The 14,775-nt window shown below is 40.6% G+C and overlaps 1 protein-coding gene across 1 annotated transcript; it reads left to right on the plus strand.

Moving 5' to 3' along the window:
• Nucleotides 1-5,967: 5,967 nt before the first annotated feature.
• Nucleotides 5,968-7,797, plus strand: RHL2 (Spo11/DNA topoisomerase VI, subunit A protein). The gene has a single exon (XM_086803685.1). It carries the CDS (start codon nucleotides 6,078-6,080, stop codon nucleotides 7,380-7,382), a length of 1,305 nt encoding a protein of 434 aa, XP_086659811.1. The 5' UTR covers nucleotides 5,968-6,077; the 3' UTR covers nucleotides 7,383-7,797.
• The last annotated feature ends 6,978 nt before the right edge of the window (nucleotides 7,798-14,775 follow it).

The following is a 14,775-nucleotide window of genomic DNA, read 5'->3' on the forward strand; positions in this document are numbered from 1 at the left end:
TCTCTAGCATTATTATCATTCCTATCTATAAATAGATCTAAGATTGTATCCCAAATATTATAGGGGGCCTAGACACCTTATGATAACTAAGGTCTTAGGAGTGGGAGTAGCACATGCTACTAACTAGCCACCACCCAATCTTCTACATCAGACATGCTCTCGAGGCTACATAGTGATGCTTACATATTGTATATGTAACATAGCACCTTAGCGTGTGGAGAGGGTTGCTTCACAAGGGGAGTTTTTAACTGGGGGAATTACATGTTGTATACAAGTAAGAGAAGAAAAAACTAATTATTATTTAATGTAATTTATTTACTAAAATTTATAAAGGCGGATTTTCTAAACCCAATCATGTATGCCTACAAAAGGGTGGTGAAAATTTCTAATAAAAAATGATTTTTTTAAACTAATAATGATATTTTTAAATACATGTTTGCATGCACATGCTATATGAGTTTTAATAGAGTGAAACCCATGATTGCTAAAATACATGTTTGCAACCAAATCCCTTAAGTGCTCCAAGTGGCACATGCTCCATGTGTGGCTTTGATCATGCTTATATGGATTAACCCAATAGAGTGACAGTAGCCCAAGTGTGGTAGAAGCATCAAGGGGTGACTTTGAAAACTTTTAACGTGTTGAGTGTACAAGGAGGACCTATTCATACAATTCCTCTTTATGACATCCAAATGGTCTAAGCTAACATGAGGGTAGTAGCCAAGGAAAAAACAATAACAAAAAAGCCAAAGAGCATGATGTGTATCCGAAAGGCTATAGTAGCCCCTATAAAGGCTAATGTATTGGAACTAGAGGTTCAAAAATGAAAAAACATTAAAGGGCACGTATAAGTGTAGCACATAATAATCAATTATCAGAGGACGACCATGTTGTGACTATTCAAAGTGATTCAGACAAGAGCTCCCAAATTGCCTTCTTTGTAGTAGAGATAGCGAGTGATCTCTTGCTTAAGCAAACTCTTCCCACCAATCTTAGAACCTATAAGGGGACCTTAGAGTGTGCCAAGGGCTTTGACCAAACCTGTAACCATGCTAAACTTGTAACCATACTAAACCTATGGCCATTCTCAAGTTACTATAAAAAGAACAATATTGGAGCCTTTGCCTGTGGAACCAACCCATGAGACATAATAGGTCCCACAACCTTCTTGTCTTAGAAGTTGGATTCCCAATAATTCCAAGCTCACCTCCAAGAGAGTGTGAGTATCACCCATGAGACATAATAGGTCCCACAACCTTCTTGTCTTAGAAGTTGGATTCCCAATAATTTCTCTTCTCTACAAGAAAATTCTCAACTTTGGAGAGACTTATCCGACTAGATGAATGGAAACCTAAGAGCCCATACAACTGAACTTGAAGAGGAGAAGGCAAAGATGACATGACAGAGAATTCGAAAAATCCAAGAAATCATCTAAACGGTAAATCAACTATAGTAGCACCAACAAGGAGCCAAAGGATCGATGGCGAGCAAATAAAAGAGCAACAACCCATGGTGGAAGCCAAACTCTACAAGAGCTCTACAAAAATCCAAGATATGGGCAGAATAGCCTTGAGGTTGAAAAAGAAAAGACTAGAAGAGCAATTACCACAAGCAAATCTTTAATGCATCCAGAGGAAGATAAAAGAAAAGAGATAATGCCTTAATTAGCATCAACCCTTAATAATATGACTCCATCACAAATGTGAGATCATATTTTAGTAATAGAGCAGGGAAATCACAAGGAATAAAAACGTTGTAAGCTAAATGTGAAGACCTCAAAACAAGAATATGACAGCTTCCAAATAAAGCATCAGAGAAGGCCTTTAAAAAGCTAACTGCCAAAAATATTTAGCTAGCTGGGAGCTATAGGGGTGAGGCCACATAAAAAGAAAAGGAAAGAAAGGCAACAAAGGAAGCAGAAGAGGGCAAAACAGAGACTATCACAGCTCTAAAGCCACAAGAACTTCAAACAACAAAGAAGAACAATCACGAGCTACAACAAAAGGTACAAGAAATGCAACAAGCTATGGAGGCTAAGGCCAAGGAAACAACCAAGCTATAACAGATTTAGAAGACCTCAAGAAGCAACTAGAGGACAAGCCAAGGCAGTTTCTAGAAGCATACTTCTATACTTTAAGGATAAGGTGTGTCTTTTGCTAAACTCAGCCTACAAACTGTGAAGAGATGCATTCTTCCCCAATAGTGGGGCATTTGGGGAAGATCTATGACAACGTGAAAACCTTGGGGCTTTTGAAGATCTATGACAAAGTGAGGAAGTGGTTTCGTTGGAATGGCATGCGGAAAGATGTGTATGCCTTTGCGTATGCTTTGCCAACTTAACAGGCTCGAACTAGATATCGGTTCGCTTGCTGATTTGGCACCTACGTGGCATATCAGCCACGCTGGCAGTCAACAATCGGCAGCCCGAAATTTAAAAATTTTACGTCCATTTTTTCACCCGCCGAGCCGCCATTAATCTACAGCCGCCGAGCCACCATTAATACACAGGCTGATTTGGCGCCAGCCCCACACGCTACACGCTCCATGTTCCAACCCTACACGCAGCGGCCGAGCAGCAGGTTCAGGTTTTCTCCACGCAGCAGCCGCAAAGAGAGGATTGAAAGAGAGGGTTATGCAGCCGCAACCCCCCACGTAGCAGCCGCAAAGGCCTGTTGTCCATGGCTGCTAGATATAGGTTCGCTAGCTGATTTGTCAATGGTTGCCTTTGCAAGCAGCCACAGTCAAGGTGCCTTATTTTTACGGTTTAGGGTTCATTCAGTTTGTTCGCAGGCTCTACATGTAAGTGCATGTCCTCCTCTCAATTGACTTTCACCAGCTGCTTTGGCCTTGCAAAACCTTCATCGGCTACTATGACCTTTGGTTCAGCAGGTTCAGGTTTTTTAAAGGGTTAATCATGTCTCTCCAAAACTGAAGCTTAGAGAATTCCATGAGTTCTCAAATGCCCCCCATCGGTGAGAGAGCTTCACAATAGCGTGTATGAGAAGAGAGAGAGAGAGAGAGAGAGAGAGAGAGAGAGAGAGAGAAAGGTTGAATTTCAACAGAGCTTTGTAATAGCGTGTATAAGCGTGTACAAAATGCTACATTCATTTGAAAGAACATTCAACATTCAACATGTCTGTAAGAAAAAGCTTCATTTAAAACAACATGAGAGAGAGGCTGAATGTCATGAAACCATTCCAAATGTACCATATTAAAAATGATAGTGTTTTTGCCCACAATGGCTATTACATAGAGTGTATGCAAACTCACACAAAAAGGGGACATAAAAGAAGCTACATAGGCTTTGACATGACTAAATCCAAAAACAATATCGCTAAGCTTTGTTGTTCTTGGCCATCAAACACAAAGAACGTCGGAGGGGAGCATGTTGTTTCACTCCACGAACATGCGTTTCCTGAGGCTCACTCTCTTCGACCTGTTTACGAACAAAAAATAAAGCGTCAATTCATTTCATCACCATCAACAAATGCTAGCTTAAGCTCTAAAACAAAACCTATCATTACGTATCACCTGTGTGCTCATGTCATACGTATTGTCAACATCTGCATTTGCAACATCGGGGGCCTCCCCACCTTCAATTGTATCCTCCTCCTCACCTTCAATTGTATCCTCCAGGTTTAGATTTTCTTTCTCCTCACCTTCAATTGTATCCTCCACGTCTACATTTTCTTCTTCCTCACCTTCAATTGTATCCTCCACGTCTACATTTTCTTCCTCCTCACCTTCAATTGTGTCCTCCACGTCTCCATTTTCTTCCTCCTCACCTTCAATTGAATCCTCCATGTCTCCATTTTCTTCCTCCTCACCTTCACTTGCTTTCTTGGGTGTTGGGGTGCAGAGGTCAATGGGTTGCTCATAGCAACCTGCAAAATTTGTCATGTCATCCATGACCAATTAGTTTTGATATAACCCAGTATAAATGTGTTAGCTTAACAATCATGCTACACATGATGATCCCATACCTTCTCTTTTGGAGCAACCAAACTTCCCCTCGTTGGCTCGACGCATGTAGCCAGCCTCATGCTTTAAAACTTCTTCTACACGGGCCATGCATTTTAGAGAGCCTCATCTTCTTCGTTACCTTACGTACGTCTGGTATTTCAAGACGTATGTCATGGCAATTGAGAAGATGTGCCTCCATACGCACTTTAAAGGGAAAAGGTTTCCTTGCATGGCGACAATCAACAATCTTACAAAAAAATTGTCGAATATTTGCCCCCTCATGAACATACTCAACGAACTGCACGCATAAAGGTGTAATAAGTACAATCATGCATATATACGTCCAAGCAAATGAATATCTTGAATAAACATCATTGATTGTTCACAAGTTTGAACATGAGTATTATGAGCAAACAATAAGAGCATGTGAATACATTGATTGAACATGCAAAAGAACAAAATTAAGGCAACCCACAAGCTTTCAAACATATTGAAAATCATTAGAGACTAAAGACTAAAAACTTCTAAATACATGCAAGAGCTTCAAAGCGCACCTCGTCCGTTTCGCGTCGCACAAAGAAATTGGTGGGCTTCTTAAATGTCGGCACGTCTATTCCCAATGGAGGAGTACCCTCTCGCTTCGGATTAACATTAGGTGCAGTAATTGGCGTCTCTAAAGCTCCCAACACGGATGGGGAGTTCACATTGTTTATGGTGCTTGAAATGATATAAGTTGTCATTTATGCTACATTACACACACACACACAATACTTTTCTGTAAATGTTAAAGTTTCATTAAGCTTGTATGCATTGTTGTATTATCAATAGTTTCTTTTTGTTACATACACACACACACATAGAATGAGACATTACACACACACACACACAATACTTTTCTCTAGCCTATTTAAATGTTAAAGATTCTTTAAGCATGCATGCATCAAGATAACTTTAATTAAAAAATAACTTTAATTAAGCATACATGCATGCATACACAATACTTTCCTCTAAATTAATACATACATGCATGCATACAGAATAGCAGCAGCAGCATGACAAGATTTAATTAAAGTTGTTTTTTAATTAAAGTTATTTTTTTAATTAGAGTAGTGCATGACAAGAGTAGGGGGCTGAAAGAAAGGAGATGCATTGAGTTATGGCTACCTGGCAGGGCTCCACGCAGCAGCAGCAGCAGCACGTTGAGGTTCTCCTCCAACAGCGCAGCAGCAGGGTCTTAAACAGGTCCACAGAATCTTGTTTTGGAATTAGGTGTAGGGTTTTGAATATCGCTTACTACGGTAATGGGCCTTAAACAGGATTTTGAACATCTATTATATGGGTAATAAAATGAGCCTTAAACAGGATTTTCATTATCTTAAACAAGGTTTTGAATACGTGGGTAATGGGACTTAACAGAAGGGATTAGCGTACGTATACATTAACAGGGTTTTGGATGATCAGACAATAATCATGAACAGCACACTTGAATAAAGTGGATTAGAGTACATAAGCATTAACAGGGTTTTGGATAATTAACAGTTGATTACGTTTGGTTTTGGGTGCTACTTACTTCTGGGCTAATTGCTACTCCACGCAGCAGAACTCCGCGGTCGAGCGAGCAGCAGCAGCACGTGTCTTCGATTCAACAGCGCAGCAGCAGCACGCTCACGCTTGCAGCAGCAGGACGAGCTCCCCTCGCGGTCGAGCGAGCAGCAGATTCAAAAAGAAAATCGTCTGCTTTCCCCTTCTGCTCCAACACCGCCGCATGCAAATTTGGCGCTTCTATTTTAGGAAGATTTAAATTTTTTTTTCACTCTAGTAATCGCATGCAACTGGCGGGTGAAAAAACCACGGCTCGGCACAGATGATAAAAACCACGGGCAGAAAAGGGGCTGCCGGCGCCAGCGTTATTGATGTGCCACGTAGGCGCCACATCAGCCAGCAGCCCGATATCTAGTAGCAGCCGCCGGATCCTACTCGAAAGCCCGGTGGTTATTGCCTACTCCGGATGGCAAGTGCACAAACATCACGTATGTGGTTTGTCATTCCCACAAACTTGGGAAGGCATGGTTAGACTGTTTAGTTAGGTTTTCTGGCATAGTTAGAGTTTTGCCATGGCTGAGAAGAGGAAGCGCGTGGTGATGGAAGACGACGACGAGGACGACGACGGACCCCGACGTCCGCGAGAAGCTCCGAAGCAGCAGGCTCAAGCCGCTTTGAGCTTTAAAAAGAAGCTGAAGCCTGACAGTCTGATCATGGCGACGATCAAGGCCCTGTGCAGGGCAGAGCAAGAAGCGGAAGTGCAGAGCCGCTCCCTGGCGGACCTCCACCTTCCGCACGCATTCAAAGAGGTAGCCGATCTCACCCCTGACTCCGTTGTTTCAGAAATCGAGAAATGCATTCTTTCTGTGGCCAAATCCATCATGTCTGGCCATGGCTTCGGCTACCATGTGCCCTCGCGTAGTGGTGCTAACCAGCTCTATGTTCCTGAGCTTGACCGCATCGTTTTGAAAGACAAATCATCATTTCGTGAGTTTGCCAATAGCTCTAGCGTCAGAAAAACCGCCATCACCACTCGCATCTTGCAGCTTATCCACCAGCTCTGCATCAAGCAGATCCATGTCACCAAACGTGACCTCTTCTACACGGATGTTAAGCTTTTCCAAGACCAGGGGCAGTCTGATGCCGTCCTAGATGATGTCTCATGTATGCTTGGATGCACCAGATCCAGCCTCAATGTGGTGGCCTCAGAGAAAGGTGTTGTGGTGGGACGCCTTATCTTCACAGAAGATGGAGATAGGATTGACTGCACCAAAATGGGGGTCGGTGGCAAGGCTATCCCTCCAAATATTGACAAAGTCAGTGACATGGAGAGTGACGCTCTCTTCATTCTGCTTGTGGAAAAGGATGCCGCTTTCATGCGCCTTGCAGAGGACAGATTTTACAACCGGTTCCCTTGTGTGATCATCACGGCCAAGGGCCAGCCTGATGTTGCCACTCGCTTGTTCCTCAGAAAGATGAAAACAGACCTGAAGCTACCGGTCTTGGGTCTGGTTGATAGTGATCCTTATGGATTGAAGATCCTTTCTGTCTACATGAGTGGGTCAAAGAACATGTCTTACGACAGCTACAATCTCACCACACCGGACATCAAATGGCTGGGTGTCCGGCCTTCCGACTTGAACAAGTACAGTATTCCAGAGCAGTGCCGTCTGCCAATGACAGATCAGGATATAAAGACTGGTAAAGATTTGCTGGAAGAGGATTTCATCAAGAAAGATGAGAACTGGTATGCAGAGTTGGAGCTGATGGTCAAGACCAAGGAGAAGGCAGAAATCCAAGCGTTAAGCTCTTTTGGATTTCAGTACCTTTCAGAAGTTTACCTACCAATGAAGCTTCAGGAAAAAGACTGGATTTGATCAGGGCTGGAATATCAAAAGGGGCTCATGAAGTCTCCAAAGACAACCACCTGGCACCAACAGCTGGGTGAATCGTAACTGGTGAAGCTGCTCCAGATCATGTGGTACCACTGTCACATGCTATGAAGTAATTTTAAAGGAGGTTCAGGAAATGCTGGTCAATCAATGGGCACCGCAGTGTGTCATGAGCAGTACAGGTTTTTAAATGCTTAGAGACTTTGGACCTATATAGGTTAGGTTTTACATGCAAGTGCTTACTGTACTCTCCATATGGCACTGTGTCTTGTAATGAAGGATGCCATTTTGTCTGTCAATGCTTTTTATGTTCTGCATCACCATTGTTTTGAACTCAACTACAGGGCTTTTTGACTCCCAATGATTTAGAAAGTAAACTGGGTTTTACCAAATTTCCAAATCCCAAGATTCTTTTAATGGAGCAACCATTATATGGACTGCCCTATTTCATGCCTCCTGAAGTACTGAAGAGAATGTGGAGTCATAGGTAGACCTGTATAATGTCTATTTTTGTTTTACAAGTGTGTCTGAGACTTGGTATAAATTTTCAACAGTTAGAGGCCCTTTGTCTCCAAGCTCAATGCCCTCTACACACCACTTCTTTTTTGGTAGAAAATGAGACTTCTATTAAGTATGAATAGGTCCGTACATAGTCACGGCCCTTTGCTGGAAGAGATATCATCCCAAAATTCAGGGTGTATGCTGCCAATCTGGGATATGGTGCTGCCATGAAAATCCCAGAGGGTGTAGATGAGAAGAAAATCCTATGGTCTCACTCCCTTGCAAAAGCAATGTGCCTAGCTTGAGCATTCTTTCTCATGATGAGTATGAAGTAGTTCTGAAGGTTCTTTGGATTAGTAGTCTTTCCATGGATAGTGAGACTAAGATATCTAGTCTCTTGGATGAAGATGAGGTACAGTACATCTAGTGAGTAGGAGGCCTTTCTCACAGCCAAAGGAGGAAGAAAGTGTTGCTGCTATTATGGCAAACCCGATCATGAAGAAAGAAGCCTCTACAAGAAGGCGGCGGATATGGAGAAGAACCAAGATCATGCCAAAGTTTTGAAGAACAAGAAGAATTTGTAGCAACTGGCGAGGTGGCAGACCTTGCAAATCTAGATGATTCGGATTTTGTTTTCTAGATTGTAGACATTGTCTCTCATGTGGTTTTGTTTTTGGCATAAAGGTATAGCATGCTTGTAAGAATCAATGTATTGGCTTGGAAGGTTGAAATGTTCCTATTTTTGTTGTCTTCCATTCGATCGAGAGGGAGAATGTTAGATGGTTAGTGCAATATCTCATGCATTTTTTATCGTTGTAAAAACTATAGTATATAGCTAAGTTTCTAGCTTAGGTACATGAAAAATCGTAAAACAAGGCATAGAAGTTTGCAATTTTGTGGATCAAGAATTTTTGGATTAAAATCCATTCTTGGCTTACACTATATGTATATACTCAAGTTGCATCCAATTGATATTGTGTTAATTCTTTCCATCTTTAGTGGTGCATATGCCCTACCAACTCCCTTTTTTTGTTGTAATAATTCTTTCTATTTGTTAGGATCCTTAGTGTGAGGCTTCATTATGGCTGAGTCTGCCATGTATCTCCGGAGCTCTGATAGAAACTCAGTACACAGACCTTTGTATGATTGCATACTCTTATGTGTGTGTCTGTGCATGGGGGGGTTGTGTGGAAGCATATATTGATACCAAGTTCTACACCCACTATTGGGCACTAATGACATTAGTGGGGATGTTGTAGTATTAGTCCATACTATGCATGATGGAGTTGATGGTTTATTGTCTTGTGGATGACTACCATGAGGTTATAAACTGCACCTTCTTATAAGGTGAATTTGGGCATGTTCCTGGGTTCATCTAGGTATATATATATATATATGTATATAAATTCAATCTCACTTAATGATAATATAGTAGTTGTGCTTTTCATCTTCTTGGGCTTCACACATTTTTGCCTACATCTCACTTAATGAAAATGTAGTAGTTATGCTTTTCATCTTCTTGGACTTCACGCTTTTTTGTCTACACCTTAGGCTTTTAAAGAAAGACGAGAGAGGAAACGGCACCATGGATAAAAGAGGAAGAAGACTAGGAATTTTGATGAAGTGGGAAAAGCCAAGGTAAAGGGAGATAAGGCCAAAGTTGTGATCATGGGTAATTTAGTCATGGAGAAGCTTGCAAAAGAACAAGGCATGGTTTGAAAGGACAACTTATGCATGCATACAAATACAACAATCTTCCACAAGACAAAGGACTTAAATTAAGAGAGATGGAGATAAATCTTGAATTATTATTGCAAATGGGATATGGTTTGATAGTGTCTGCCCACCCATACACTCTGGTAGGTAGTGTTGAAGGTAAACTAAGTAAACTCTAAGATAAAGAATGTCATGCACTAGTAAGGGCACCCAATGCACGAAAGATAAATTTTGAAGTGATGATCTTAATATGACAAATAAGGCTACCAAACCCATCTGTGTATTATACCCAAGGGCGGTTCAATCTTATATTAGCCTATGTTGGTTTGATTTTGGTTCAATCTTACATTGGCCTAAGTTGGCCACCCTACGATTGGTTTTGTTGGACCAAACCAGCCACAGCACTTGACAAGGGTAATATTAGATTGAACACACGTATATAGGTCTTGGTGTAGCTTCCAAGCCCATTGGAGGTCATCTGGCACCCATTCATCAAGCCTCGCAATCATACGCAAGGATAACATGTCCCAATAAGATCTCTTTCTACCCATGAGTGTGGTCTAAAGGTTTGCACTTACATGCATTTTATTTGGCATGGTGCCAAATGTACATAGCCATTTCTAACCATCAAGTGACAACCCTAGTCTTGTCCAAATTGGTTGGGCACACTGTCGACTTCTCCTTGTAAATGGAACCTCACAACCAATTACCATTGACAAAGGTGGAGCATTGATTTTCAACATGGCTCAAGACTTATCTATGCATGTTCATACTCGTATTCAATCATGGAAAGCACATACGCAAGATTATGTAGCAAGGATTAAAGTATCTACATTAGGTATGAATTGTGAATATTTGATTGCGGCAATAGTCATAGCTTTCTATCTCCTAGAATGGTAAAAACATTGAATCTTGAACTCAGTGCTTAGACTAGTAGACCTGTTGAACTAGTAGTGGAAGAAAAGATTTCACTAGAGGGATGATCCAGTCCCTTAGTTTCAACTTGGGTAATGTCCAGTTCTTAAGTAGTTTTACATTTTTAATTTGAGACAATATGATGTCATACTAGGAATATATTAGATGGCTAAGCTTAAATCTATCATTGATTGTGAAGCCAAGAAGTATCCCCCTTCATGGAGTTAAAGATTGAAACAATGTGGTCTTTGGATAAAAAATCAAATACTTTTCATAAGAAATTTTAGACTTAAAAATTCATCCATGGAATTCGATAATATAAGGATGCTAGACATATTTGGTCTTAATAAAGGATGAGAAAGAACCTCTAAATAATAAAAGTAATCCACCTTTTATCAAAAAGCTTTTAGAAAAATATGCACGTGTTTCTTGAAGATTTCTGTGGAATGCCCCATCCTAGATCTTTAAACCATGTTATAAAATGGATGATTTCCTTTCTTAGAGCAATTGAAGACCGAAGTAGAGGCTCCTTACAAGTGACTAAGAACCAAGTGTGGCCAATAATTAGACATAGTAATCCTCTGCAAGAAATTCAATTCAATAGTCTTGCGTAAAGTAGACAAACAATGGGATAATCTCTATATTATGCACTTCTAAGATATCTTGAATGCAAGGCATTCACAATAACCCATGTAAATAAAATGACCAAGTGCAAAATGCATCCAAAAAAAGTGGAGAGAAAACATGCCATGCTTGTTATATGAGCACGTGAGTCTTGCTTCCCAACCAACTCTGGCTACATCCCCCAACACCCTGCACAACTACAACACATGACTTGCGAGAGAGAGGCTTCAAAGGGAAATCTATCCAAACTCACGAGAGAGAGAGAGAGAGAGAGAGAGAGAAAGGTATCATGACAACGTAATTAGAGAGCTCGATCGTCCGGACAAGGTACGGGCGGGGTTTAGGGAAACCAAAATGACTGGGTATGGACTCAAGAGTGTCTGGACACTAGTGAGAGTGGCCAGGCACATGTGAAGAGTTTACTAACTAATAAAAGAGTACTAGTCACATATGAAGAGTTTACTAATTAATAAAAGAGTACTAGCTAATAAAAGAGTGGAGTCCATGTATAGAGGGTGGAGAGTTTATTTTGGCTATAGTTGGGTGGAGCAAAACGTGAGCTCTCAGCGCCCTTGTCTTGGTGAAGAAGTCGTGCAGCCATAGTTGCCTTTACACTGGTATCAGAGTGTTAAGTCCTCAAACGCTGAACGCTGTAAATTTTGGAGTCGTCCGCCAGCCTATCTGCGCATAAACAAGCCGGAATCGTCATTCCCACCATCGTTGCTACAGTCGTAATATTAAGAAGCACCGACAAGAAGGCCGACTCCCACTGGGCAGGCAAGGTAGCTAGCCAGTCACCATAGAAAATAGGCGGGCACAACAGCCAGGGCGGCCATCCGCATCGCGGCCAGATAGACGAAACCGACAGCTTACTGGTTTTGGGAGAATTGTGCCGCCTGAGAGCCGCCAGAAGGGAGCCACGGCTGGCAACAAAGTTCCCTGTATTCCCTGCCATGCTCCTCAATGGCGTCATGGTAAACGAAAAATTCAGAGATCTCTAAAAAAAAAAAAAAACACATTCACAGGTTTTTAAATCTTTGAACCATAGAGGTTGTTTCCGTGGAGGAATTACTCAAGTAGAATTTCGAGCCTTTTTACGAAGATCTAGAGGTGCTTCACCACAACAACTCAGATTTTCATACCGCACCACAATTTCACTTCAAGCTAACAATTCGATTGATTTCCAAGAGCTTGGACTTGAGGTTGGTGCTTATGTTTATTCTCTTGCATCACATTTAGAGAGTTCATATGGAGTCTAATAACCCGAATGAGTCCGTAAGTGGAGATCCTAGTCGTTTGTCGAACACAGAAAAGGCAGTGGCCAATCTTGATGTCACGATGATCGACGATGATCTTCTTGATGATAATTTGGTTTGCACAAAACAGTTTAAGGCTCTAGAGTCCCATACTTTGGACATTGAGGCCAAGTACGATAAGATAATCATCTTTCTTTAGGACTTAAAGGATAATATGCAAGCTTCTACCACCATAAGTGCTTTACTGGGAGGGATGCCAGTGGCTTTCACCCAAGGGGACAACGTGAATGTCAGTATATCTCACTCCAGAAATGTTGAGCTGCTATTCTAAAAGATCTAAAACCCCTCACTTTTGATAGGGAGGAGAAGGAACACAATAAGGATGCGGTCAACACTTTTTTTACAAAAATGACAGGATTTTCATCGATTACGTCACATTCCAGAGGAGATACGTGCACTTGAAGCGAGCTTAACTCTAGGAGGTAAAGCATACAAGTGGTGCATGAGCTTGGAGTATGGAAATCGACCTACTAAATGGGCTGAATTTGAAAGTGCATTCATGAAAGAATTTATTCCAAAGAATGAGATGGATCGTGATTGTGGGAAGCATGTGTATATCTCCAATTATAGATAAATCATTCTCAAGTTGAAAGGTATGGATGACTTTTAAAAAATTCATGGATTTATTCGCGGATTAGATTTGGACTATAAGAATTAAGTTTCGCGGATTAGATTCGGACTGTAAGATGGCAAGTTAAGCAAACTGAGCCGAAAACTTTAGAAGAAGAAATTAAATTTACTTAGATTTTTGATAACACTGTTGGAAAGAAAAAGCGTGCGTAGAATGCCCAACGGTCATCTAGTGTGTCCGAAGGTTCCAAGCATCAAGGTCAAAATAAAAGAAAGGGAACTAACCAAAGAATGACCAATCTAAGAAGTGTAAAGGACTACAAAAATTTCTAAAACATGAAGATTTTGAAAGAGCTAAAAAAGAAAATTTATGTTTTCACTGCATGAAAAAGGGTCATAGTAAACTACAGTGTCCTAAGCTAAAAGAAAATGAGAAGAACCAACGTGATCAAAGTAATGAAAAGCAAGTGTATACTATTCAAGTGTCCCCTCTAGAGACTTCTCATAAGTTTAAAGAGGTTCAAGTTTTTCATGCTAATTCAACTCATGTGTGTTGTGTCACGTCTTCGATGTGGGTGCCAACATTTGGACCACAAGAGTTGGTTCGAATGTATGGTCACATTAAAGGTCACAAGGTACGAGTTATGATTGATGATGGTGCCACACACAATTTCTTGAACTATACTTTAGTTAAGAAATTAAAGTTGCCGAAAATCCCAAGTGACCATAAGTATGTAGTTTCTTTGATTAACGGCTATGATAAAAATGTCTGGGATACAGTAGTTCATAATGTTCTATTAGTCATTCAAGGTCATGAGATGTATTTGGATTTTCAAGTTATGCATATCACTTGAGCGAATGTTATTCTAGGTCGTGAATGGTTATATAACATTGGTCCATCTTTTTCTAGAAGTTGAAACTCAATCGCCTTGTACAAGCTAATGAAGTAGAAACCATCTTTTTGTGCTACATGAGTCTTGATGATGTCATTTCCTTTTCCACACGTGAAAACATAAGTGGTTTAAGCGAGCACAGTGTTTACGTGACTTCTTTTTAATCAAAGTATGTTAACAATAAAAAAGTTAATGAATCCTTAACAATAAAAAAGTTAATGAATCCTTAAAGTAATTGTTACAACAATTTAAAGATGTGTTTCCAAATGAATTACCAAAAGAATTACCTCATGTCTGCGATGTTGAGAATCCAATTGAAGTAATACTTGGCTCAAAGCCAGTAAGTAAGTCTGCTTATCGGCTTAGTTTTAAGGAAGAAAAAGAAGTTAAATGATAGTTAAAGGAATACCTTAAAAGTGGGTTCATTCGACCAAGCGCTTTGCCTTGGGCTTCACCCATTGGTGAAGAAAAAAAAATGGATCTTTGCGATTATGCATAGATTACCGTGGTTTGAATCAAATCACGACTAAGAATAAGTATCCTTTGCCATGCAGAGATGAGTTGTTTGATCAACTCCAAGAGACAAAGTACTTTACAAAAATCAATCTACGATTCGGATATCATCAATTAAGAATTTGGAAAGCCGATGTCCAAAAGACTGCTTTTCGAACTAAGTTTGGTCACTATGAGTTTTTAGTCATGCCCTTCGGTTTGACTAATTCTCGGCCACATTCATGAAACTCATGGATAGCATCTAGAAACCTTATTTAGGAAAATTTATCGTGGTTTTCCTAGACAATATCCTGATCTATAGTTGCACTAAGAAAGAACATCTTGAACACT

This window comes from Cibotium barometz, chromosome 10 (genome assembly GCF_041138505.1).
Source record: "Cibotium barometz isolate CiBa-2024 chromosome 10, ASM4113850v1, whole genome shotgun sequence".
Lineage (NCBI taxonomy): Eukaryota > Viridiplantae > Streptophyta > Polypodiopsida > Cyatheales > Cibotiaceae > Cibotium > Cibotium barometz.

What these genes read in the sequence shown, in the direction of transcription:
- RHL2 (XM_086803685.1), top strand. Translation starts at nt 6,078, where the DNA reads ATGGCTGAGAAGAGGAAGCGCGTGGTGATGGAAGACGACGACGAGGAC.